The 27,394-nt window shown below is 41.0% G+C and overlaps 1 protein-coding gene across 1 annotated transcript in view; it reads right to left on the bottom strand.

Annotated features, from left to right (window-relative positions):
• Nucleotides 1-27,394, bottom strand: part of ANO3 (anoctamin 3) — a 122,620-nt gene that overhangs the window by 49,483 nt on the left and 45,743 nt on the right. The window contains exons 4-8 of the mRNA XM_054171673.1: nucleotides 22,142-22,278; nucleotides 9,269-9,421; nucleotides 8,309-8,409; nucleotides 4,192-4,236; nucleotides 164-295 (exon numbers count right to left, since the gene is read on the bottom strand). Of these exons, the coding sequence (XP_054027648.1) occupies nucleotides 164-295; nucleotides 4,192-4,236; nucleotides 8,309-8,409; nucleotides 9,269-9,421; nucleotides 22,142-22,278 (568 nt within the window). The remainder of the gene's footprint in view (nucleotides 1-163; nucleotides 296-4,191; nucleotides 4,237-8,308; nucleotides 8,410-9,268; nucleotides 9,422-22,141; nucleotides 22,279-27,394) is intronic.

Raw genomic sequence — 27,394 nt, 5'->3', positions numbered from 1 at the left:
GACTTCGGATTTTAAGAGAAAACCCAGGGAAAATATCAAATATGATGCTGGGCATTTGCCAGTGACCATCTGCTAATGGCTTCCTCTATGGCACTTGTTTAGAAGTGAGAAAATAAAAAGTCCCTGCAGTCTCTGGTGCTGCTTTTCTCATTCCAGAACTTACTGGTGGATACGTGCCCGGCTAAAGGGTGCTGTGTAGCAATCCGTTTCTTCCAGATCAGGCAGGGCCTCCTTATCAAGCTTCATTGGGTTTCTGGGCAACCAACTTTTCAGCTCTCTCATATTCCTCTGCAAACTGAGACAGTAAGGAATCAGATTTACATCCTCTCATCTGGTTGTTATTTCTGTTTCCAGCACTGCATATTTAATGGCATCATTCTGGAAATGAAATGAAAGCAGGAAAACTCCACACCAAGTAACTAAAAGAAAACAAGGAGTTAGGGAGCAAAATTAACAATATTTATCAATGACCTTGCACACTTTACTTGAGCACAACTCCTCCTAAAATTAGTGGGATTCTGGTCTGAGATGAGGCTGGGGTATTTTCCAAGGCTGTTCCTCTGGTAGAATTGTGGATGCTTTATGCTCTACTCAGGAAGGAATCTTTAGTACCTACTTACTTTCTCCAACTTCACTGGACAAGGAAAGTGTAGCTCCTCCTCCCTTCTTTGCCTGGCAACCTGAACATTAAAATTTGTGCAATTTGACAGCAAATACAATGCTGCTCAGGAGAACATTTTTATGGTTTTCTGCTTTCAATAATTCCTTCCCCTGCAAAATGTTCCTCAAAATACAAGGGCTGATGCTGCCTTACAAGCCACTATAGCTAAATATCAAAGAAGATATTCTATACAGATATGGTTAAACAGTATTTAGACAAAAAAATCTAGGTATGGTTTCTGCAGTTCCCTAAAAGGTGACATCACAAAATAGAAACTGAACATAATTTTTGTACTCCTCATTACATGATGTGCTGGTAAAATAAAGGGCTTGCTTCCACTGGCAGCTTGCCTAAATAGTCTCAGGACATAGTTTATATAGGGGTAAATCTAGTGAAGTGCAATTTATTTTCAAGCAAATACAGTCAACTCCTTAACACTTCAACTCTGCACTCCCTGCTGACCTTCATTTATTCCATACTGAAATGCAATGAAATATGAGGATGTGAACAGTAGGTCTCATATTAAACATGTGCTATATTCTGACACTAGAAGCATATCAGCGATCCAGAGAAGGTCTACATTTTAGAATAAACATTCCTTAAATGATAAGGGGTTTTAGCAGAATTTAGGTATTACTCAAGAGAGGCAATTCTGTCAAATTTGCTCCCTTCTGGTGAGACCTCACCTGGAGTACTCTGTCCAGTTCTGGAACCCATAACACAGCAACGACATGGAACTGATGGAGTGGGTACAGAGCAGGGCCACAAAAATGATCAAGGGGCTGGAACACCTCTGCTACAAGGACAGGCTAAGGGAAGCTGGGGTTGTTCAGCCTGGAGAAGAGAAGGCTCTGGGGAGACCTAAGAACAGCCTTCTAATACCTGAAGGGGGCTACAAGAAGGCTGCAGAGGGACTGTTTCAAAAGGCCTGCAGTAATAGGATGAGTGGCAATGGTTTGAAATGTGAGGAGATTTAGATTGGATGTTAGGAACAACATTTTACCACGAGGCAGTTGGAACACTGGAACAGGTTGCCCAGGGAGGCAGTTGAGGTCCCATCCCTGGAGATATCCAAGGCAAGGTTTGAGAAGGCTCTGAGCAACCTGATCTAGTGGAGGTTGTCCCTGCTCACTGCAGGGCAGCTGGGACTAGCTGACCTTTGAAGGTCCCTCCCAACACAAACCATTCTATGATTCTATGAATATGCATGCATGATATATAGATCAGAGAATGGTAGGCTTAGAAGGGCCTCCAAAAGTCATTTAGTTCAACCTCCCTGCAGTGAGCAGGGACATCCTCCAATAGATCAGCTGGTGAATCAGGTTCAGCTAGGGTGAATAGTTTTTGCCTGTGCTAGACTGAAGCACAGCTATCCATTTGATAATTAAGAGTAATAAGTGATGACAGAGTGAGTTCCTCTCAGGCAGCAAAGCAACCTTTGTAAAAGTGTACCTCTTACTGTCAACATCAGCAAAATCAGTTCTACCTCAATTTGACAGTGTCAGAAATCTAAGCCAAATGTGAGATCAGAATTTTACATTTATATTCTAAATCCCCCAAATTTTCCTCTTGCCAAGCTATGGGTGCACACTCTGTCTGTCACTGGTTTTGCACTTGGTAGACACCACTCTTTGACACCAAGCGCTATGAGCCAAAGAACAGGAGACTATGCTGTACAGTTGAAACAGAGATATCAGATGTAAGAAAGCAAGTATACCAGAAATTTATCTTCTGTCCTTTCATGCTCCTAATAATCTTTTGTAGACTTTTAAAAGGACATTTATAGATTATATACATCTACTATATAACCACACTGATAAATTCAGAACCATACAAGTCACAGCAGGCGTCTCTCATGCTCTTAAATTACAAAAGCTCTACAGCCCTGAACTTTTACCTTCTTTATAGAAGAATTTTTATATAGCTTTTCACTGTAGCTCTTGCAAACTTCACTTAATAGCTTAGAAATATTAATGAGATTTGCTAAATGACAAAGCAGCAGTTAAGTTTGAAGAGCTGTAAGATGTGAGGCAACAATGACAGGAGTAGAAGTTAAAACGATGAGATGTGTATGTCAGCAATTTCAGAGTTAGCTTTCATATTCAAATGTAGCTTCCTTCTCCCCCCCTTTTTATTTTCCCCCCATACTAATCCTTTGTGCATGGAATGCCATAAAAATAAAGTACCAGGAAAAAACATATTCCCATAAGCATTCATCCCCAACTTCTCTCAAAGTAAATCACAGGTAAATGCATTTGTCTCAAATGAAAAAATCAATCTGGCACGAGAAGTGTTTATTACTTGCTTCACAGGTACTGTGCAATTTTGGTTGCATGTTTCAGACATCTGTCCTTCTCAATAAGGAAAATAAATTTACTTCATGTCTAAGGTGTGCCAGATGGATTACAGATGAAATGAGACAGTTTTGCAGTAAGGCTTGTTGATTTTGTTTTCCATCACAAAGCACATCACCAGCATTTTTCACAACGCACACTGAAATGGAGCAAGCATGTGAATGACTGGGAAGAGGAGAAAAGTGCAGTTGTAAATTTATGTTACAGATTGCTTTATTTCTGTGTATTTTATCTGCTGATGTGTTTAAAGTTTTCTCCCTTGACCGTTCAACAGTGCTCTGTTTTTGCCAGCTGATTATCTTGCAAACCGATATCATGAGACTACTTATAATTGTTCCTGAGAAATGATGAGAGCTCTTCATCATCTAAAGTAACAACAGGAGAACCCAAATCATGTGTAACCTTATCTTAAGATCCATCTTGACAAAAGCTGTGCCAGATAATTATGTCAGGAGATTTCCCTCAAGTATAAATGTTCATATCTTTTCCATAGACATCACTACAGCTGACTAGAGCAATGGGGAGTGATTACTGCTCACTGCATCCCCGGCTCCCTCATGTTCCTTTCGCCCACAGCTGTGGCCTCTTGGACCCTTCTGGCTGGCAGAAGCAGCAAGAGCAGCAGAAGCTGCAGGTGAGTGATGTATGTACCTGCCTCCCAGAGAGTTAAACAGCTTTCACTGCAGTGTACAAGCTATTCTGTCAGCTAGCAAACAGAAATTCAAACCAGCCTTTGGTGTGTGGTGTTGATTTAGTCCTGATCATCAGGACACAAATGAGTGAAGTCATGTTTGCATATCTAAAGGAAGTAGCTGACTACCAGAATCTGAAACATAACACTCAAAAGAATCTCTCATGCTAAAGAAATATGCCTTGGTAACAGCAGACATTAACTGTGGAGAAAGCTCCAAGTATTAAATCCTTGCTACCAGACCTTTTTTTTTCTCCTTTCCCTGGCATAAACACTTCTGCATTACTAAAATGAGAACTGGCAAAGCTTTAAGTACTGCATCTTGTTACAGATGAATATTTTAACACTTTGAGCTGACATATTTTGAGTTTTCAGGAAAACAGTCTAATTTTCCAGTTTTCCTGGATAAATTTACAACTGCGAATGGATTTTCTTTAGCAGGGTGACTATCGGGCAAAATTAGAAGCTACACATCACCCACCAACCTGCCCATGGTTTTGCTCCTCCAGTCAGTGTAATAACATTTTTTCCTGAAAGAACAGCAAAAATCAGCTGAGAATAATCAAGTAGGAGACAGTTGAAAAGGACATAGACATTATAAAAGAACACTGGACATTTTTTAAAGCATGCATTTTCATAGGCAGAAAGGTGGGGGAAAAAAAAACATTTTAAAAGGCATCTTACATAGAGTAAGTCATTAAAATGCTGTAATTTGACATATTTTCAAGTCCAAAACCTGTGCCTGTCTCAAAATTAAATTTTAGCTAATGACAGTAATAGCTACTCAATAATGCATTCATAAAGCACACATCAGAAAGGGTTCAGTAAAGGGCTCAGTGGCATCATGCTAGCATTCATTTCATGAGGTCTTTCTTAGCTATTATTTCATGCAACTTGCTTTAGAAGAATTACCAGCGTATTAAATGCCTTCTGCACTCTATGCATCCAACACCAGAAGCACTTAAAGCCACACACAAGACCACAGTGATTACCACAGAGGCAGTTGAAATGCTAGAACAATTTGCTTCTGTAACTGAAACGCTGAGAATCCTTTTGTAATACATGTATGACATATACCGTGTGTCTGCCAACACATTTAGCTATGATGCCATGCTAAAACAGTTCTGGGGTTCTGGGTAAGAAAAAAAAGTATTTTTACATTTCAGCAACAGAGAGAAATACTTCATCTGTGTAGTAAGTCTGTTGATTCCGTTTGGTTTCCTGCTGAGGCAAAATGAACCTAAAAAGGATGAGTTTAATTCTTCATGTATTGCTCAGGGTATATTTAAGAGACTGTAACTGAATGCCAGAATTTGGCATCACTGAGCAAAAGGACAAGAGTGCACTTGTGTTACAGGTATGTAGGGAAGGTGAGCTCCCCTCTGCCATTCTGTATGAAAAATGGGCAGCTTGTAACCACTGATAAAACAGATAAAAGCTGGAAGAAACAATCTGTTCTTAGAATCAGAATAACTCAAGTGGGAAGAGACCTATAGGCATCACTGAGTCCATTTCCCTGCTCCTTGCAGGACTAACTGCAACTGCTGGGTTCCACACATTGGCCACAACGACCCCATGCAGTGCGACAGGCTGGGGTCAGAGTGGCTGGAGAGCAGCCATGAAGAAAGGGACCTAGGAGTACTGGTTGATAGTAGGCTGAACATGAGCCAGCAGTGTGCCCAGGTGGCCAAGAAGGCCAATGGCATCCTGGCCTGTATCCAGAAGAGTGTGGCCAGCAGGAGCAGGGAAGTCATTCTGCCCTGTACTCAACACTGGTTAGGCCACACCTTGAGTACTGTGTCCAGTTTGGGGCCTCTCAATTCAAGAAAGATGATGAGTTGTCCAGACACGTCCAGAGAAGGGCAACAAAGCTGGGGAGGGGTTTGGAGCACAAGCCCTATGAGGAGAGGCTGAGGGAGCTGGGGTTGTTTAGCCTGGAGAAGAGGAGGCTCAGGGGAGACCTTATTGCTCTCTACAACTACCTGAAGGGAGGCTGTAGCCAAGTGGGGGTTGTTCTCTTCTCCCAGGCAACCAGCACCAGAACAAGAGGACACAGTCTCAAGCTGTGCCAGGGGAGGTTCAGGCTGGATGTTAGGAAGAAATTCTTCATAAAGAAAGTGCTTTGCCATTGGAATGGGCTGCCCACAGAGATGGTGGAGTCACCATGACTGGAAGTGTTTAAAAGGAGACTGGATAAGGCACTTAGTATCATGGTTTAGCTGATTAGATGATGTTGGGTGATAGGTTGGAGCTGATGATCTCTAAGGTCTTTTCCAACCTTGTTAATTCTGCCCAGGGAGGTGGTGGAGTCACCATCCCTGGAGGTGTTCAAGAGAGGATTGGCCATGGCACTTGGTGCCATGGTTTAGTAGTCATGAGGTGTTGGGTGCCAGGTTGGACTTGATGATCTTTGAGGTCTTTTCCAACCTTTCTGATTCTATGATTCTCTTAACAAATTTATGTGTTTCACTCTACAGCAAAACACAGCTTTTTATGTACCTTTGGGGTACTGAACTGAGTGGGATAAAAGGAAGTCCAGAACCAAAGAACATGGAGCAGACACTTGGGGGGGGGGGGGGAAGGAGAATATATTTATGTGTCACTTAATAAACACACACAGATCTGAATGCCTTCCAAATAAAGTAGTATGATAGTATTGAAGCCAGCACTTTTTTTTTCTGAAGAGCTCTACTGACCTGTGAAGTTATGAAAATGATGAAGAATTCAAACCACTCCTAAATCCTAACCAGATTCTGTGACCTGAAGTATCAAAAGCAAGAAAGAACTATTTTTGCATGGGAATTTACATTGTCTCTGAGTGTGTATAAACATATGCAAACACTTCTATATTTAAAATGCTGACAAGTGTTATTCAAACTAGAGAAGCTCAAACATATGGAAGGTGACTGCCACAGAAACCTGGTTTTTATATGGAAAGGACTTTGAAGGCTTAACAGGATATGTAAACAGCATAGAACTGGATATGTGAAGTGAGTTTTGAGCAAAGGATGCTTCATGATGACTGTTTCTGGCTTACAACCAAGGCAAGAGAGACAAATTTTGATAGCTGAAATGAGGAGGGATGTAAAAGATAGAACACTTGGCAATTGAGGTAAGATGCCAATGGTATCCCAGGCTGCATAAAAGCAGTGTGGCCAGCAGATTGAGACAGGTGATTCCACCACTTAGCTCTGGAACCCCCAACAGAGCAAGGACATGGAACTCGTGAAGCAGGTCCACAGAAGGGCCATGAAGATGATCAAGGGGCTGGAGCACCTCTGCTACAGGATAGGCTGAAGGAGCTGGGGTGGTTCAGACTGCAGAAGAGAAGGTGCTGGGGAGACCTAAAAGCAGCCTTCCAGTACCTGAAGGGGGAACACAAGAAGGCTGCAGAGGGACTGTTTCCTGCAAAGGCCTGCAGTGATAGGATGAGGGGCAATGGTTTGAAATGAGAGGAGACTTAAATTGGATGTTAGGAAGAAGTTCTGCACCATGAGAGTGGTGTAACACTGAACAGGTTGCCCAGGGAGGTAGATGAGGCCCCATCCCTTCAGATACTCAAGGTAAGGCTTGAGAAGGCTCTGAGAAACCTGATTTAGTGGAGGATGTCCCTGCTCACTGCAGGGGTGTTGGACTGGATTACCTTAGTAGGTCCCTTCCAACCCAAACCATTCTATGACTTCCCACGAGTCACACATCTTTGACATCCAGTTATTGCTTTAACTCCTGATGATGTTGAAAGCACACTATATGCTTTTCTCTCTCTGGAAGAAGACTATCAACTGATTTTAAAAAAGTAATTTACTTCTTTTAAAACTTCTGTATGATTGCAGGAGATATTAACTTATCCTACAGATAAATAACTTAGTTCATCATTCAAGTAAAAGGAAAGTTAGAGGGCCAAGAAATAAAGGTATCTCATTTTCTTCAAAGTATACCACTATAGGAGACACAGAAGATACCAGATATTTCTGTCATTTCACTTGCCTTTGAGTAAGAGTTTGGAAATACCCTGAAATCATGGAGAGGGATTGGTCTCTTCTCTCAGGCAACCAGCACCAGAACAAGAGGACACAGTCTCAAGCTGCACCAGGGGAAGTTTAGGCTGGAGGTGAGGAAAAAGTTCTTCACTGAGAGAGTCGTTAGCCATTGCAATGTGCTGCCCAGGGAGGTGGTGGTGTTACCATCCCTGGAGGTGTTCAAGAGGGGATTGGACGTGGCACTTGGTGCCATGGTTTAGTCATGAGGTCTTGAGTGACAGGTTGGACTTGATTATCTTTGAGGTCTCTTCCAACCTTGGTGATTCTGTGAATACCTAAGCTCTGCCAAGGATATCCAAAACAACATGTGAACTATTAATACTGTTTTCTAAAGCCATCTGCTCAGTTGGAAGGGAAACTTGAAAACCACAGGTAAAAGTGAAAAAAAAGAAGAAAAAGTGTCTGTTATTTGCTTCTCCTCTCTCCACATCACCTCGTTAAATTAAGTTTAAGCATACCTGGCTGTAATTCAGCGAAGGCTGCACTTTAGCCTTAAGGCAAGTAATGAAGTTCTAATATTAACCATAAAATGACAAGCTTCTTAAAATCATTTCCACAATACCTGAAAGGCATCCTGATGTTCATCCTTTCTGCATACTTGCACAGTGTCTCCCACGGACAGTGAATCTTAACAAACATGATATCACTGTTTGTAACAGCTGGCTGTAAAGAGCGGTGAGAAATAAGGACATAAGAATGATTCAAACCTTTATGGCCCTCACCATTCTAACAGCATTCTTCAGGGGCAAATCCTGGTTTTAGGCCTGAAGTGGTCATGCAAGTCTGAAAACACTATAAGCACTCTCAGCTAGACAAAGGAAAATTCAGAACTAAACCCTGTAATAGGAGTAAACCAAAATGACACTCCTGCAACTAAACCCGACTATTTTCAAAAGCCCTTCTAATTCTGAAACCTCTAAAAGGTTTCAGTATTAAAAAAGAAAAAAAAAGGAAGGAGGGATCTGACAGTGAAACTTCATGCTCTGCATAGAGTCTGAATTGCATTTTTAATACCATTAAAACAACAAACCTTTATTTTCAAGACTATTCAGAAGCCCACAGAGCAGCACTTAAATTGCAGACTACCGTAGCTCAAAGAACCCAATGCACACTAAGCCAGGTAAACCAGAGACGGATTAACTTGACCTCTTTAAAACCAGAGAAGTTTAGTATCATGCATTCTGCTGAAAGACACAGAGGCTGTATATTAAAGCAACACCATCAGTTATTGAAGCTTCTTCTGGCTTGCAGAGCTGGCAGTTTTGCCTCTATACTGAATGACACCTTTTACAATTTACAAGTGATCATACTTTGGGGGGTGCTTACGTGCCCCTATGTGCATAAACAAGCAGCTCCTAAAGCATGTCAAACACATTCTCAAACAACTGCTATTATTAATTCAACAGCATTAAACAAAGCTTGACTAGAAAGGCTTGCAAGAAGGTCAGAGAGCAATTCTAAAGCAAATAAAGCATAGCAATATTATGATTGATTTTTACATCACATAAGCCGCAAGACTCACCTCTCGTTCTAACATCAGTCCCTCTGCTCTCAAATTCTTCTCAAATGTGCTTCTTTTCTCTACCTGTGGGCTTGACTTTTTGTAGACCAGGATGTAATCAATGCGTTTTTTGCCATCTTTGAAGAAGAGGCCTGATGATGCCATGGCATCAGCCTGGAGAACGTAAAACACAAACACACTGAATGTGGCACTCACAAATATGAAGAGCCCCATCATGAATTCTGGGTAACACAGCATTCCCTAAAGCATGGAAATATCCACATAGCCACAGGATGAATATAAAGAACAGCTCATAAGAACAGGCAGCTCATACACACCAGTCATTCAAGGTTTGGAATCAGAACAAAACAAAATAAACCAGCTCCATAAACCCCATGTAAGAAGCATAGAACCAATAAGGTTGGAAAAGACTACAACTACCTAAAGGGAGGTTGTAGCCAGGTGGGGGTTGGTCTCTTCTCCTAGGTAACCAGAACAAGAGGACACAGTCTCAAGCTGTGCCAGGGGAGGTTTAGGCTGGATGTTAGGAAGAAGTTCTTCATAGAAAGAGCAATTGGCCATTGGAATGGGCTGCCCAGGGAGGTGGGGGAGTCACCATCACTGGAGGTGATTAGGAGAGACTGGATGGGGTGCTTGGTGCCATGGATTAGTTGATTAGTTACTGTTGGATGATAGGTTGGACTCAATGATCTCAAAGGTCTCTTCCAACTGGTTAATTCTATTCTATCATCAAGTCCAACCTGTCACCCAGCACCTCATGACTACTAAACCATGGCTTCAAGTGCCACATCCAACCCCTTTTTCTAGTTCTTTCAGCTGTGGAAAAGCCTTGTATGGTATTATATAAACTTCTGCTAATCATTACTTCCCAGCAGAAATCAGTAATATTTAAAGACAAGTAGATTAAACCAAGTTTCTCAGCTCTCTATCTGGGCAAATCTTAAAAACCAAAGAAACATATTTTCTCCAAAAGAGAAATAAAAAGCTCTGTTGATTTGCATGTTTTTCCAGATATTCCTGCTGAAGTGCTTTTTTTCAATGTAGTGATAACAATGTTTAAATCTTGTCTAGTTCCTTCCTACCATGCTTGCAAACAACAGGGATTCTCTGACCTTGATATGGAAAACCCTGCTTTACATGCTGCTGCTGCAAGCTATTTTTGCATTCTGTGTTTTGCATGACTCAGAACAGGCAGTGACTATATCAACTAGTGTCAGACTATGAAGACTTTGAAATTTGAAAAGGTAAACTGAGATCATAGATGCAATGATAGAAAGATACAAGATGCAGAGGTTTGAAGGTGAGGTAGTAGACTACGGGTGTGCAAGTTCAAGTTTGAATATGCAAGTTTTCAAATACCCAAAGTCTTTTTCAGGTTCATGACACAAGCAATGAATCTGCTCTTCATCAGTAAGTCCAGCACAAGTATTTCACAGAAACAGACTAGAGCTGCTTTTGTGGTCCATGATACAGGCTCAGGGGAGACCTTATTGCTGTCTACAACTATCTGAAGGGAGGTTGTAGCCAGGAGGGGGTTGGTCTCTTCTCCCTGGCAACCAGCACCAGAACAAGAGAACACAGTCTTAAGCTGTGCCAGGGGAAGTTTAGGCCCAAGGTGAGGAGAAAGTTCGTCACAGAGAGAGTTGTTAGCCATTGGAATGTGCTGCCCAGGGAGGTGGTGGAGTCACTGTCCCTGGAGGTGTGCAAGACGGGATTGGACGTAGCACTCGGTGCCATGGTCTAGTGGTCATGAGGTGTTGGGTGACAGGTTGGACTTGATGATCTTTGAGGTCTTTTCCAACCTTTTTGATTCTATGAAAATGAGATATGAAAAGCCTGCCCAAAATTTCCCTAGAAGAACAGGCCTGGAACTTCTCTTACACAATATCTACTCATACAATTTCTGTACAAACATTCTGCAAATTATATCGATCTTTTTGTAATACATTACTTCTGCCTTCCTTTGGGTCATTATTTCAGTTATAAACCATCTGGTTTTTCATCAGTCTTAGAAAAAACATGTTTTCTTTCTCAGCTTAACACCAGCATGTAAATATGCCCTCAGATGCCTCTGTACCAAACAGAATTCTTTAGGAGTAATATTCAATAAATAATGAGTTGCATTGACACTGGAGGGAAACTTTTCCATCTGCTCATCTCAGGCCACTTACTTTCAGAGTGCTACCACCACATGTTCAGATGTGCAACAGTGAAGCCACTTACCAAAATTGTGCAGTGAACCTGACCTAAACTCTATTGATTTCAGGACTGATTCATTTCAAGGCTACTGGCACTGCAGTTTCACTTCAGTGCAATTCTCAAGCCATGCAGTCAATCTGTATTAGCAGGAATATGTGTGTTGGTAAAAGAATTTATCTGGTGATGTAGGTAGGGTTTTTTTCCAGTTGATCTGAAGGAGCTCCATAATGTGCATGGAGAACAGGGAGCAGTAATTTCAACTAAAACCTATGAGCCAAGGTATATTTGCTATTAGCTATACCTAGGACAGCAAATATCTGCTGGTTTGAACTAAGAAATATCTGATTCTTTTTTTTTTCACCTTTTTCTTGACACAGTGGAGATAAAAAAGCATCAGAAGAAATATTTTGTGCCAAACCCTTGCTCTCAACTATTCTTTTTAAGATTTCCTGTTTCACCTGAAAAATGTGTATAAAAAGGACTGAGCAATGTTTGTCTTTCTCTCTAGTCCTCTTCATCCTCTGCATTTTTAGGTTGATTCATAGCCTGTGATTAATATAAAAAAAATAACATGACATACTGCCTTCCAAGGCTGAAACAGCACAAAATTCAAAATATTGATCACAGAATCAAAGAATAAACCAAGCTGGAAGAGATCTTCAAGATCATTGTGTCCAACCCATCACCCAACACCGTCTAATCAACTAAACCATGCAACCAAGCACCCCATCACGTCTTCTCCTAAACACCTCCAATGATGGCGACTCCACCACCTCCCTGGGCAACCCATTCCAATGGGCAATCACTCTCTCTGTGTAGAATTTCTTCCTAACATCCAGCCTAAACCTCCCCTGGTGCAGCTTGAGACTGTGTCCTCTTGTTCTGGTGCTGGTTGCCTGGTTGAAGAGACCAACTCCCACCTGGCTACAACCTCCCTTCAGGTAGTTGCAGACAGCAATAAGGTCTCCCCTGAGCCTCCTCTTCTCCAGGCTAAGCAACCACAGCTCTCTCAGTCTCTCCTCATAGGACTTGTGTTCCAAACCCCTCACCAACTTTGTTGCCCTTCTCTGGACACATTCCAGCAAGTCAACATCTTTCCTAAACTGAGGGGCCCAGAACTGGACACAGTACTCAAGGTGTGTCCTAACCAGTGCAGTGTACAAGGGCAGAATGACCTCCCTGCTCCTGCTGGCCACACTGATCCCGATACAGGCCAGGATGCCATTGACCCTCTTGGCCCTCTTGATATTATCACTCAACTGAAGTTTACAGTTTGTAGAAGACAAAAAAAAAAAGAGAAAGCTTTCAAATTAATCTGGAAAAAGAGGCTTTTGCTCAAGGGAAAAAAAGAAAAGAAAAGAAAAAGAAGAATGATGCAAATATTTAGCAGTGCTACAAAACAAAGAGTTCACATTTCTGTTTGACTGTGGTTCATGAAGAATTTAGGATTTAGCCAACATGGGGGGATTTTTCAATAAACTATTTTTCAGATTGTAATTAATAAGCAGTGTTCTCTTTCCAAAGTGGGAACAGCTGTTTTTCAGCCTTTCTCTCTCCAATTAATTTAAATAGCACAGTTCACAGAAATTATAACTATTTCAGCTCCACTGATTTCAACTCTACTGTTCTGCTCCACAGAACAAACTTCTAGCAAATTTTCAGCCCACCAGAAATGAATTGTCTGGAAAGGTGAAACCATTTCCAACAAGCAAATCTTAGATTCATGTAAGAGTAACTGCTGAAACATAATTTCTTGGCAGTTGGCTTCTGACAGACTATGTGAGTTGCTTAAGAATATATCTGCAAAATAGTTTCATCTCCTACTCTCAGAAATTACAAGGTCAGGAAAAGCACAACCTGAGTGCTACCCTGGCAGCATGCATGGAGCACATTGTGCTCCACCTGAAGCAGGTTATTCTGACTCAGGGTACTCCAACGGGCAGGCACGGCTTCTACATTGGTAGTTCAGGCAGCAAAGAGTCTGTGTTTCAATTTCTGACTTCAGTGACTGCTGTTTACTTAATAAAGAGAATATCAAGAGAAAGTTTCACATTTATATAGATAACATCAGTTCTCACAACAGGAGCATTCACTTATATAAGTGCCGACTGAGACAGCACACAAGAATTAAGCCCCCACAGCACGATATGTTTATTTTGTCTCTACAGCAGACAGGATGAAGTTCAGCTTTCCTCCATGTGGGTGGTGTAGTTTGGATTTAGATTTGTAAAATTACAGAAAAGAAAGCAGATATACCAGCAGGCTAGTATCTGGGGATCCAAAAGATAGATGAATGCATACAGCACCTTCTCATACAACCTGCATCCCAAATTTGCTACATTTCTCTCCCTGGACTCTTTTAATTTCATGGTGTGGATGTTTAAAACAAAATTAACTTCCTCCCTAAGACAGATTGTGAATTCTGACAGCTAAACATGCTAGAAAAAAAACAATTTTAATACATTCTTATCAATAATGAAGCAATATACTAACAAGAGATTTAAATGCTTCAGTTTGGTTTGGTTTGATTTTTCTCTGGGGTGACTGTAAGAAGAGAAGGACAGGGAAGAATCTCACTAGCAGAAAAAGTGGTGCTTCTACTGGAAATGGAACCACTGAATTCAAGCACTCAGTCCAAGAATCACCACTTCCTAGTAGCACCACCTCACCAGTAGTTAATTTTTTAGAGACAAAGACGTAGGGGAAAGATGTAGAACCAGAAAACATTGGGGGAAGAATGAAAGACAAGTAACAGACTTTGCTTCCTCATGGAAACAACTTGTTCCCTAACCTGCTGCTGACACATAGCAGATTTGTAAACATCACCTTCAAGTTTACTGGCATGGAGTCTTAGAACACAAAGAGGACTGTATGGAATGTCCTATTTATACCTACATCCACCTCATCTATATCTGTATCATCTATATCTATATTTAAAATCAGTCTGTACACTTGCAAGGAAAATCAGCTTGGAATGGAGGAGTAAGAGCGGGAGAATGAAGCTTGCAATGCAAACCACACTGCCTAGCTGAAATGGAGAAGGAAAAGCAGTTTTCTGTATCTCTTTAGGTCTTGGTTTTTTATGAGATGTTTTAGAAATAATTATGGATGAGTTCAGGGCTATTAAAACATGTATAAGACAGAAGTAGCCATGGAAACAATTTGAGGAACTAGGACAGGAATTTTGACAGAGGTTAAGTCTCATGTGTGAAATTCTTGGGCGTGCTAACCACCTAAAACTGCAAAATCTGTATGAACAGCTTTCCTGTTCTGAGTAGAATGGTTACTTCTCATAAAAGAAGGCTTTCTTCCAATATAATTTATTATTGTTCTTATAACTTAATAAGATGCTTTTAAGTAGAGCAATTACTGGCTGATTCATGAAAACCACCTCATTTGTTTTGATTACTAATTCTCCCTAATACTGTTACCATGAACTCAATAAAAATCTTCAGCAATATTCACACTGAAGGATGCCACCATTTCAGTGGTTAGTATCCACATTCAGAGCTTGAGAAGAGGAGGCTCAGGGGAGACCTTATTGCTCTCTACAACTACCTGAAGGGAGGTTGTAGCCAGGTGGGGGTTGGTCTCTTCTCTCAGGTAACCAGCACCAGAACAAGAGGACACAGTCTCAAGCTGTGCCAGGGAAGGTTTAGGCTGGATATGAGGAAGAAATTCTTCATAGAGAGAGTGATTGGCCATTGGAATGGGCTGCCCAGGGAGGTGGGGAGTCACCATCACTGGAGGTATTTAGGAAGAGACTGGATGGGATGCTTGGTTGCATGGTTTAGTTGATTAGACGGTGTTGGGTGATGGGTTGGACACGATGATCTCCAAGGTCTCTTCCAACCTGGTCTATTCTATTCTATTCTATTCTATTCTATTCTATTCTATTCCTATTCTATTCCTATTACTATTACTATTCCATTCTATTCCATTCTATTCTATTTTTTAAGTACTTCCTGGAAATAAAAACATTTCTGATGCTAACTACAACGGGCTTATTGCCATAAACAAAAGTGAGATTCCTAATTAATGCTTGCTTTGTTTCAGGGTGTTGAAAAAAAACCTCAAACCTTGGACCCCCAAAAGGTTACAGACTTCTTAAGTTACATGGAATTAGCAGAGAAAAATGGTACTCACCTGATTTTTATCTTTTTAAAAATCATACTGTAATTAAGAATACTCTAGGGTGTGCTTTAGAGGAAATCTGCTTAGCACACAATCAAGTTAACAATCATCTTTTTGTGTTTGAAAGTGTTTAGAACGGATAATCCAGAAATAGAGTTGCCACATTCATCCTTTTAATTACTTAATTGCAAAAATGCAGACTGATTGCATGTTCTTTTGGTTGCTTTTTCCTTTTGCAAATAACCATAAGCATAATAACCTAGGGAAGAAAACTGGGGACATATTTGCATATGCAAAGATATCCAGACTATCTTGGGCATCAAAGACAACCCAGCCTGGCTAACACAACAGGCTGCTGTAGTTACCCACGCTAATGTATGTCTGTACATACTACACTGTACTGTGCAGAACCTAGCTGGGCTCTGAAGAAGGAGGAAGACTCCCAGAAATATCTGACCTTCCTATTAAAACTGCAGTGTAACTTTTTTTTTTTCTCTTTTTTAGGAGAAAAGAATTTATAATAATTTTAGCATCTTCACAGATTACTTCCCCCCCACCAGCCCCCATTTTCATTTTATTCAGACTGACAGAGTAAGCATGAAAATCACAGAATCACCAAGGTTGGAAGAGACCTGAAAGATCATCAAGTCCAACCTGTCACCACAGACCTCGTGACTAAACCTTGGCACCAAGTGCCATGTCCAGTCCCCTCTTGAACACCTCCAGGTCTCTTCCAACCTGGTCTGGTCTGGTCTGGTCTGGTCTATTCTATTCTATTCTATTCCAAAATATTTTATCTAGCATATATTTGGCTTCAGGAGAGGAATAAGCTTAGGTGATCTACAAAATTTTGAAAGGAAGTCTGTTCAATGTTACAATATGAGGAAGCAACAACAGAGGGTGTTTGGAAAGAGGAGGAAGCTTCCCATGAATCGATACTCAACCACTTCTGTTTGCTCTCTAAGTCTAATAGGAAAGCCTTGATAAGAAGCATACTGACAAGATTACTGAAAATGTTTCTTTACATCTTTGTCTTTTAAAATCTCCACCATTATGACAAAATTGCTTAATATATGCCCTGCATTTCCTGAAATATTTTGAGCTTTTTCTTTTCTTTGTTCTTACTCTTTTTAAACAAAACCTCACAGCAGAGGAAAGCCTTGCACTGCTACCATTCCTTTCAAACTTTATTTACTTTTGTGTTATTAGACTGCATTTGTGGACTACTTATCTTTCAGACTCTCTTTGCCATTCTTCTTTCCAGGATACAGTTGTCAGCTGATAATATCTTGTTCCTATTTCTAAACCATTTCTGTTGCCAAACATTCTCTTTCAGTGTGAGTGCCAGAATAGAATAGAATAGAATAGAATAGAATAGAATAGAATAGAATCATCCAGGTTGGAAAAGACCTTTGAAATCATCAAGTCCATCCTATCATCCAACACCATCAAATCAACTAAACCATGCAACCAAGCACTCCATCCAGTCTCTTCTCAAACACATCCAGTGATGGTGACTCCACCACCTCCCCGGGCAGCACATTCCAATGGGCAATCACTCTCTCTGTTAAGAATTTCTTCCTAACATCCAGCCTAAACCTCCCCTGGTGCAGCTTGAGACTGTGTCCTCTTGTTCTGGTGCTGGTTGCCTGGGAGAAGAGAACAACCCCCTCCTGGCTACAGCCTCCTTCAGATAATTGTGGAAAGCAATAAGGTCTCCCCTGAGCCTCCTCTTCTCCAGGCTAAACAACCCTAGCTCCCTCTGCCTCTTATCATAGGAGCCCAGAACTGGACACAGGACTCAACCAGTGCTGAGTACAGGGGCAGAATGACCTCCCTGCTCCTGCTGGCCACACTATTCCTGATCCAGGCCAGGATGCCAGTGGCCTACTTGGCCACCTGGGCACACTGTTGACTCATGTTCAGTCAGCTGTCAACCAGTACCCCCAGGTCCCTTTCTGCCTGGCTGCTCTCCAGCCACTCTGACCCCAGCCTGTAGCACTGCCTGGGGTTGCTGTGGGCAATGAGTAGAACCCAGTACTTAGATGTGTCAGGTAGTCGCAGAGAGCAATACTTCCACTGAACACAGGAGCAGGACTATGAGTGAAATAATAAATGTGAAGCTAGTGAGAAACTGACAGGATTAGAACATAGAGCACAAACCCGGGCGACTCTGAAAGTCGTGACATTGAACAGGTGAAAAATAAAACCAGAACAGAATTGCTGCAAAAGGGTGGAAAGCAAAACATAAATAATGAAAAATATTTGTATTCTGCAGAATTAAAAACCAATCACCACAATATTCTGTAAGCAAAAGATTTGTTTTGCAGGAGAGAGAGGAAGAGGTATGTTTGAAATCACAAAGAATCCAATATAAATGCCTAAACAATGTATTTCAGGTTTCCAAGGCTAGATTTATTGCCTCATAATCACTGCAATAATCTACAGTGAACATACTGAGTTTTGCTCAACTTATAATGAATTTTCAGCAGTATGTCCAGCTGATCTGGCACAGCTCTCCATATGTTTTGGACTGCTGCTTTATTTAAGATCTTATTTAAAATTCCTTAGAAGTTATGTAACATTTCAAGCCTGTTTAGCCTGCTCTCCTTCCTTAGTGAAATTAGAATATTTCAAAGGTTAACCTTCCAGTTAGGGACCTTTCTCATTTCCTGCATTTCCCTTGCAATAGCAGATAATACCCCTTCCATACGTTGCTCAGAAGCCACTTGTTGGCATCATTCCTCTGCAGGAGAACCTTTGGCAGAATCACATACATGAACTCATGCTTTCTACTCAATCTCAACAGCAGTTGGTGATGAAAAGACAGCAGCAATGGATAATGAAGACAGCTTTTAAGGGGTCTGAATGCCTCACATTTATTCAATATGAAACCGGTGGATTCTGAAATGATACTAACCTACAATAAAGGAGATTATGAGTTATAAATCATAATCAAGGAAAGGAGAAAAGCAGGTGACTAGCAAGATGAATGGTGACATCCAGAGGCTCTATCAAAGTTATCTGACGTTTCTGAAGCTTTAAAACTGCAGCAACACAAATCACATTTATGGAAAGTATACCATTTAGGTGATCTGAAACACTAAACATTGCAGCTTTCATCATGTCAGCAAGACAAGTTTGTTAGTGCTCAAGCATTCATGTAACTCATCACTGAGACACATAATACTACCAAGCATTAATTGCAAGGAACTTATTTAGCAGTTTTGCCTTGAGTCTCTCAGGTGCAAAACAATCCTTCCAAAAGAGATCTAAAAGAGAATCATTACCACAGAGAGGAAGGCTAAGCTTTTCTCCTGCATTTTGACAGTGTGGTGCTTCTCATTTTCATTCTCTGGTCAGACTGAGAAGACCTTTTTTTTATCATGATGCATGGGTTTCTTTTCCAAATACATGAGTTACTTACCAGCTGTAAAGCTGCAGAGCAGTCGTCTGTGCTTTCAACAGTCCCAAAGAGAATGAAAAGCCTCCTTATGCTAGTTTTATATCCATTTGGGGAAGAAGTTTCCTTTAGATATCTTCCACTAATTGCCACAATGACTTGAACAATAATCCAAAGGCAAAACAGTACCCTTCTTTTCTAATCCAAGACCAATCTAAATCTCCCCAGCCTTTTTTCCTGTGGAGGCAGGCAAACAGTAAACAGGAGGAGAATCCTGCTTGGTTGCCTCATTTGCAAAAACATTCTAAAAGCAGAAGGAAGTTTCCAAAGTAATTGCTGTGATAAAAGGAGTTGTCGAGGCTAAAAGCCAGTTATGTGACTTCAGAAGACTGTTTTTAAACTCCAAAGCACTTTGTTCAGTAGGTCAGGACATACAGAGACATTAAAAGCAGAGTTTTGTTTAAACTTAAGACAAATACAAACTTGGAAAGTTAGTCAGCTTATTGGCTGCCTATAAACATTGTATCAGCAGGGCTTGGAGAAAACACAGCTAGGGATCATTTTATATGAAAATAAAAATGCTTTGCTTTAGCACAATGAAATGCCTGTATTTGATAGACATTATTTGTTAATAGAGTGGGAGTTTTTTAAGGCCCCATTTAACATAAAGGGTTTTCTCTGCCTAATCAGCAAAATCAAACAAGAATATCCATTATTAATTGTCTTAGTTCAGCTGGCCTCATAGAAAAAGACATAAAAGTTCTCACTGCAACTATTTAGATTAAAATCTAAAGCACTCCATCATTATAAAGGTTTCTTTTCACTGAATCACAGCATGTTAGGGGGTGGAAGGGACCTTGCAATTTCATCCAGTCCAACCTCCCTGGCCAGAGCAGGATCACCTAAAGTAGGTGTCACAAGAATGTATCCAGGTGGGTTTTGAAAGTCTCTAATGAAGGAGACTCCACAATCTCTCTGGGCAGCCTGTCACCCTCACAGTGAAAAAGTTTTTCTCTGTGTTCAAGAGAAACCTCCTCTGCTCCATCTTGCACCTATTGTCCCTTGTCCTATCATTGGACATCACTGAGCAGAGCCTGGCTCCATCCTCATGACACTGCCCTGCACATCTTTGTAAGCATGAATGAGGTCACCCTTCATTTTCATCTTCTCCAAGCAAAAGAGCCCCAGCTACCTCAGCCTTTCCTCAGAAGCGAGATGTTGCACTCCCTACAGCATCTTTGTGGCTCTGTGCTGGACTCTTTCAAGCAATTCCCTGAAGTCCTTCTTGAACTGAGAGACCCAGAACTAGACACAGTATTCCAGATGTGGCCTCAGCAGAGCAAAGTAGAGGGGGAAGAGAATCTCTTTCGACCTACTTACCACAGCCCTTATAATCCACCCCAGGATGCCATTGGCCTTCCTGGCCACAAGGGTACATTGCTGGCTCATGGTCATCCTTCTGTCCACCAGGACCCCCAGATCCCTTTCACCTACACTGCTCTTCATGTCACAGATTTCCAATCTGTAAGTATGGTAACTTTTAGATAGGTTTAAAGGTAATTAGCTATTACCATCAAAGATTTTTCTAAAAGCACCCCATGAAATGAAGTCTCAGAGATCACATCAACCTGCTCCCTGTGGTGCAGAGTTCTGCAGTGATGCTGATCAGCGTGACTGAGCGAATGAGCTGTACAACAGTTGCACGACTCCTGTGAAACAGCTCACATCACAAAGTGCCACAGGCATCATGGATCACAGAACTGTATAATAGCCTCATCAAAGGCTATTCTGCACAGAATCTTGAAGCAATGTAAGCATTTCTAGATTTGCAGCATGGGGTTATCCATGCCTCTTTTAATACCAGAAATCAGAAAATCACTGGTAAAAAACATGTGTTGCAGAATATACTGCTTCCAGTGCTTGAAGTAGAAAATTATTTGTCATACTTTCACAAGCAATTACACTTAATAGAAAGGAGAATTAAGGGTCCTCTAATTCACAGTAAGAACAAAAACCCCCCCAACCAAACAACATGTTTTGAACTGAAAATCTATCGTAATTTTTTGGCATAATAGTGGATGAACTGCTGTAGAAAATGCATTGTGATGAATATTGTCATTAGGTAATTACTAAGCAAGATAACATGTCAGTTTTAGCTGGTGAGATGGCTTTTCCAGTGCTTTAGTTGAGCTTCCTGAAAATACTCCTACACTCCTCCATATAGAAGTTAATTTTATCTTTCATTCAATGTGTCTAACTATAATTTGGATTTTGCTTGGGAGAATTCTACATTTTACATCACTCCTGACCGATCTTTTGTTACATGAACTTTATTCTTCTAAACTCTCAGAATTTTTGAGACCTCTCAGTTGACATGAATTTCACTCCAGGCTGGCAATTCTATGTTTGAAATGTTGTGCAATATCAGTTCTTTGAAAGAAGGTTACTGCCTCTTACATAAGTCAACACAAATCCTTGATTCTAAATAATTCTTCTTGCTTTTGGTACAGAGAATTCCACTCACTGATGCATATGTCAAATGATAATATAGGAGCCACCTAAAGTTCTTAACGATGAGATGCCTACTTATTTAAGAGGCAATCTGTATAATCCCTTTTGTGTTATTAGACTGCATTTGTGGACTACTCCTTATCTTTCAGACTCTCTTTGCCATTCTCCTTTTCAGGATACAGTTGTCAGCTGATAGTATCTTGTTCCTATTTCTACACTAAAACATTTTTGCTACCAAACATTCTCTTTCAGCATGAGTACCTGAATAGAACAGAATTAACCAGGTTGGAGAAGACCTTCAAGATCATCAAGTCCAACCTATCCGGTCCAACATCATCTAATCAACTAAACCACGGCACCAAGCACCCCATCCAGTCTCTTCCTAAACACCTCCAGTGACAATGACTCCACCACCTCCCTGGGCAGCACACTCCAATGGCCAATCGCTCTTTCAAATGATAATATGGGAGCCACCTAAAGTTCTTACCATGAGATGCCTATTTATTTAAGAGGCAATCTGTATAATCCCTGACAAATCAGATTTTGTAACTATTTAAACAGATTCTGACAACTGGTACAATTTAATAAAGCTTTGTGTCCTTTACCTTTAAAGAAGACTTAGTTACCTTTAAAGAAGACTTAGTCCGAGGTTCTGTTTTCTGCCTGGTAAGCTTGTTTTGTATGAGCAGAGACTGATCTGTGCGAGCACCATAATTTCCATGTTCTGAATCATCTGTGTAAGTGTCTTTGTCCTTTCCTGTGGCTGAAGGGAAAACAGAAGAAAATAGAGGGCTCATTTTAGGTAACAGTGGAGAGAAACTAATAGCATTGTTACAACCACAGCTGAATATTCAGGTATCCACTTTTCAATAACTTAGCAGAATGTTGGCAGGAACCTCTGGAGATCATCTAGCTCCATCCTCCTGCTAGAGCAGATTCACCTAGATCACGCTCTACACAAACACATCCAGGCAGGTTTTGAAAGCCTCCAGAGAAGGAGCCTCCACAACCTCTCTGTGCAGCCTGTTTCAGGATTCTATCATCCTCAAAGTAAAGAAGTTTTTCCTTATGTTTGTTTAGGTGGAACTTCTAGCCCAACCTTTGGACACCCACCCTTTAGATATTTATATTCTATCTTTTCCTGCAAAGGTTTTTTGACATGAAATGTTCTGTTTATTTGAAACTCAAAGGGACTTCTATTCATAGGACAAGTCCTATGGAAATCAAAAAAGCCCACAACATATCAAATAAATATTCACATGCTTTTGTGCTTGACTCACAGTTGCTGAGACTCAAAATGTGCAAAGAAGCAGATTCATGCTGAACCAGAGTAACATCTCAAGCTTTATATTTAAACAAGCAATCAAAATGCCCAATCCCCCTCACATCTGCTGCTCATCATTAGAGAGAGCACTTCAACATTTGTGTGATAAGGGATCGCAGTGCCCACTTCAGAACACATTTTAAGAGGTGTGCTTGATAGTGGCAGAAGATAGTTGACACTATGAAGAAAGTGGTTTCCTTTTCATTGCATTTGTTTTGAATTGCTCAAAAAAAAAAAAAAAAGCATTTGTAAAAACTTTGCTGCATATTCCAAGAACAGATGCAGGTGACAGAGGACCTTCCTCAAAGCTTACTAAGATCCAGTCACACAGATTACATTTCTTTCTGCATCACCACTGCGGGCAAATAAGAAGGACAGAGGTCTCCAAGTCACTCTACATCCTCTAGAAGAAGGGATACATTTTCCAGACATTGAATTGCACATTCTCCATTAAAACATCATGATGACACTTACCATATACACCCACCAGGAGTAAAATGAGGAGAAGGGCAACAAAGTGAGGGGTTTGGAACAGAAACCCTATGAACAGAGGCTGACGGAGCTGGGGTTGATTAGCGTGGAGAAGAGGAGGCTCAGGGGAGACCTTATTGCTGTCAACAACTACCTGAAGGGAGATTGTAGACAGTTGGGGGCTGGTCTCTTCTCCCAGGCAACCAGCACCGGAACAAGAGGACACAGTCTCAAGCTGCACCAGGGGAAGTTTAGACTTGAGGTTAGGAGAAAGTTCTTCACAGACAGAGTTGTTAGGCATTGGAATGTGCTGCCCAGGGAGGAGGTGGAGTCACCATCATTGGAGGTGTTTAGGAGGAGACTTGATAGAGTGCTTGATTGCATGGTTTAGTTGATTAGGTGGTGTTGGATGATGGGTTGTACACGATGATCTTGAAGGTCTCTTCCAACCTGGTTTATTCTATTCTATTCTATTCTATTCTATTCTATTCTATTCTATTCTATTCTATTGACAAAGTTGGACCATGTAAGTTTTCATGAATGTTGAAAACTGGTTAGTCTTGCATGAAATATTTTAAAGATTAAAAAGATGGGATAATTATTCCCACACAATTATATCTTGGACAAATTGGAAATAGAAACATATTCAGATAAAAAAGTTACCCACAAATCCTGAGCCAAGTTCTCATCTCAGCTTTCACATCAACATGGGAAAAGTCAGGGGGACTGGGAACAGCATTTAGCCCAGTAAGTCTAAACCCTAAATAGAAGCCAAGAAACAAGTCATGGTTGCTGTGGGAACCACAAGCTTGAATTTCCTGAATTTTATATTCATAAGAGCTCATCTGCAACAACAAAGTATTTTTCATTAAGTTGTTCAGTTAAATTCTCCACAGCAAGTTCTACAGGGGGAAAAAAAAAAGTCATATAAAAAATAACCACAATTATCTCACATAGCCTAAACATTTCTGAGAGGAAATATGAAACCTGGAACTTTTACTAAAGGCTGCTTTTTCTGCAGAGTTTAGCTGCTTACAGAAAGATTACTCACAATGAGCCCTTGGTAATTTCTTAATACTGATATTAACCTCAGTAAATCTGCGAAGGGATTTCTTCACATACCAAATAGCCCCTTTTAATTGACAGAGCATTGAACTCTAGAGAGTTCATTCATTTTGAACAGTGTTTTAACCTAATATACAGGCTATTCTCAGGTCAAAAATAATAAAAGGCTGTGAAAAAGCTTTCAGGTAGGAGCTATGCAAAGTAGGAAACAGGATACTAAAGCAACTTTGCTGATTCGACTCATGGCCAGATGTGACAAGCTCCTAACTTTACTAAAGATCAAGAGCTTGTAAGAGAAACCAATAACATGCATCACAGAATGGTTTGGGTTGGAAGGGATGTCCAAAGGTCATCTAGTCCAACCCCCATGGAGGGCCATGAAAATGATCTGGGGGCTGGAACACCTCTGCTATGAGGACAAGCTCAGGAAGCTGGGGTTGATTCAGGCTACACAAGAGAAAACTCCATGGAGATCTAAGAACAGCCTTCCTGTACCTGAAGGGGACCTACAAGAGGTTGCAGAGAGACTGCTTACAAAAGCCTGTAGTGATAGGATGAGGGGCAATGGTTTGAAATTAGAGAAGATTTAGATTGGATGTCAGCAACAACTTCTGCACCACGAGGGTGGTGGAACAGTGGAACAGGTTGCCCAGGGAGGTAGTTGAGGCCCCATCCCTGGAGATACTCAAAGGCAGGCTGGATAAGGCTCTGAGCTACCTGATCTAGTGGAGACTGTCCTTCCTTACCATAGGGGGGTCAGACTAAATGACCTTTGGAGGGTTCTTCCAACCCAAAGCATTCTATGATCCTATGTGTGTGCTTTAGGAAGCTCATTTTGTTTCTTAAGCTGATTTTGGGAGATTTCTTTTGAATAGTTTAAAATTATTTCAAGAACAGAGAATGTAATATGTTGGTTTCAGAAAAGGATCTTGAGAGATGAGAGAAATGAGGCTGTGCCACGAAAAACATTGACTATATTTCTGTATTTTTCTATAACCAGGTGCTTTTTCTGTAATAAGGTATCTAGCACACTTAAGAGAATCTCTTCTGTAATTTTCCCATCCATCAAGCCAAAATTACACTCATGTAAACTTATACAACCTAAACGAACTGAGCTTGATTGTCCGTAGTGCCATCAATACATTCCACAATACAGTAATTTAACTCCTTAAGTCTTTCCCCAGGAAATGCAGTTTCTAAGCTCCCATGACATTTTTATAGAATCATAGAATAGAATCATAGAATCAATGAGGTTGGAAAAGACCTCAAAAATCATCAAGTCCAACCTGTCACCACAGACCTCATGACTACTAAACCATGGCACCAAGTGCCACGTCCAATCACCTCTGGAACACCTCCAGGGATGGGGACTCCACCACCTCCCTGGGCAGCACATTCCAATGGCTAACAGCTCTCTCTGGGAAGAACTTTCTCCTCACCTCAAGTCTCAACTTTCCCTAGCACAGCTTGAGACTATGTCCTCTTGTTCTGGTTGCCTGGGAGAAGAGACCAACCCCCTCCTGTCTACAACCACCCTTGTTGTTGACAGCAAGAAGGTCTCCTCTGAGCCTCCTCTTCTCCAGGCTAAGCAACCCCAGCTCCCTCAGCCTCTCCTCATAGGGCCTGTGCTCCAAACCCCTCCCCAGCTTTGTTGCCCTTCTCTGGACACGTTCCAGCAATTCAACATCTTTCCTAAACTGAGGAGCCCAGAACTGGACACAGGACTCAAGGTATGGCCCAACCAGTGCTGAGTTCAGGGCACAATGACTTCCCTGCTCCTGCTGGCCAGACTATTCTTGATGCAGGCTAATGGTTTTCTATAAAGTAACACTATTTCCTGCCAGCCTTTTCTTCACAATCTCTATTATTTGGGTTTGCATTTTAACAGCCATTTGGGATTGCCACAAGCCAAACCAAGACAGCGTCCCTGAATGTTGTGGCTGGAGCTGTACTGCCTAGGGATGCTTTTTATGTAACATACCCCAAAGGTAATGATATGGACTAAGAGTCTTTCAATTTGACTTGCATTATAAGTATCCATCTCTAAATTCAAACACAGAGTCTTTATTTGGCTGCAGCTCCACAAAACATCATGAGAAAACCTTGGCTGCCTCAAGCCTTTTCCCTCTGCCCTGTGGGAAAGCTGCTGTTTACTTCAGTTTTACTTCCCACCATGCTTTCCCTGGCCTAAAACTCATTTGGTTGTTATTGTCAAAAACAACTGTTAGCTCTTCCTGCTCTTGTAGTTCTTGGATGGCCTCTAATGCCAACCATCACAACCAGCCTGCTTGACTTTGGGAGGGGGAGGGCGTAGGCAAGAAACCACAGGAGAAAGAGAACCCAAATGCAGTTCACATTGCTCTAGAATCTCAGGCTTTTACATTGGATCCACTCTCAAGTATAAAGTGATTTTAAAAAGCATTAATCAAGCAGATAGAAGTTCTCTTAATCCTAGCAGTCACTTTATTTTGCTGTCTTGTAATTCAGAGGCATGATGAGTGACTTCAGTCTTCAATACATCACAAAAACCTACATAGGCTTCCTGCCATAGTTTTGATGTGTTTGATGCACAACAGTAGGATTTGCCATAAGAGCACTCTGTAAGATAAAAAATTGGAGAGACTTTCATTCCTGGGAGACTTTCATCTAAGAATGCAGAAGCATTTAGTTTAGAAATTGATTTCTAAATATACATTTTGCATCTTGGGTTTTCCTAAGTGCTTTTCCTTCTATCATGCTTTTTTTTTTGAAGGGCCAAGAATGCAGTTTAATTTTGTGGTAGTTAGAGGATAAAAAAGCACTTGTCCCAATTTCTCTTTAACATGCAATTCAACAAGCTATTTTAGGTAACAGTAGTGTAGGATGGCAAATGTTTCTCAATCCAAATGTGGCATAGTTATGGAAAGGAAAATTAATATAAACATGATTCCTAAATATTTTTTTGAGTCACAAACTTTGATATGATGACTCTTGACTCAATCCTTTGAGCCTCTACATATTTAGGGATAACCCTTGTAAA

Source organism: Dryobates pubescens, chromosome 22 (genome assembly GCF_014839835.1).
Source record: "Dryobates pubescens isolate bDryPub1 chromosome 22, bDryPub1.pri, whole genome shotgun sequence".
NCBI classification, from domain to species: Eukaryota; Metazoa; Chordata; class Aves; order Piciformes; family Picidae; genus Dryobates; species Dryobates pubescens.
The sequence above is the reverse complement of the archived record's forward strand: the minus strand, read 5'-3'. Positions and strand labels throughout refer to the sequence as shown.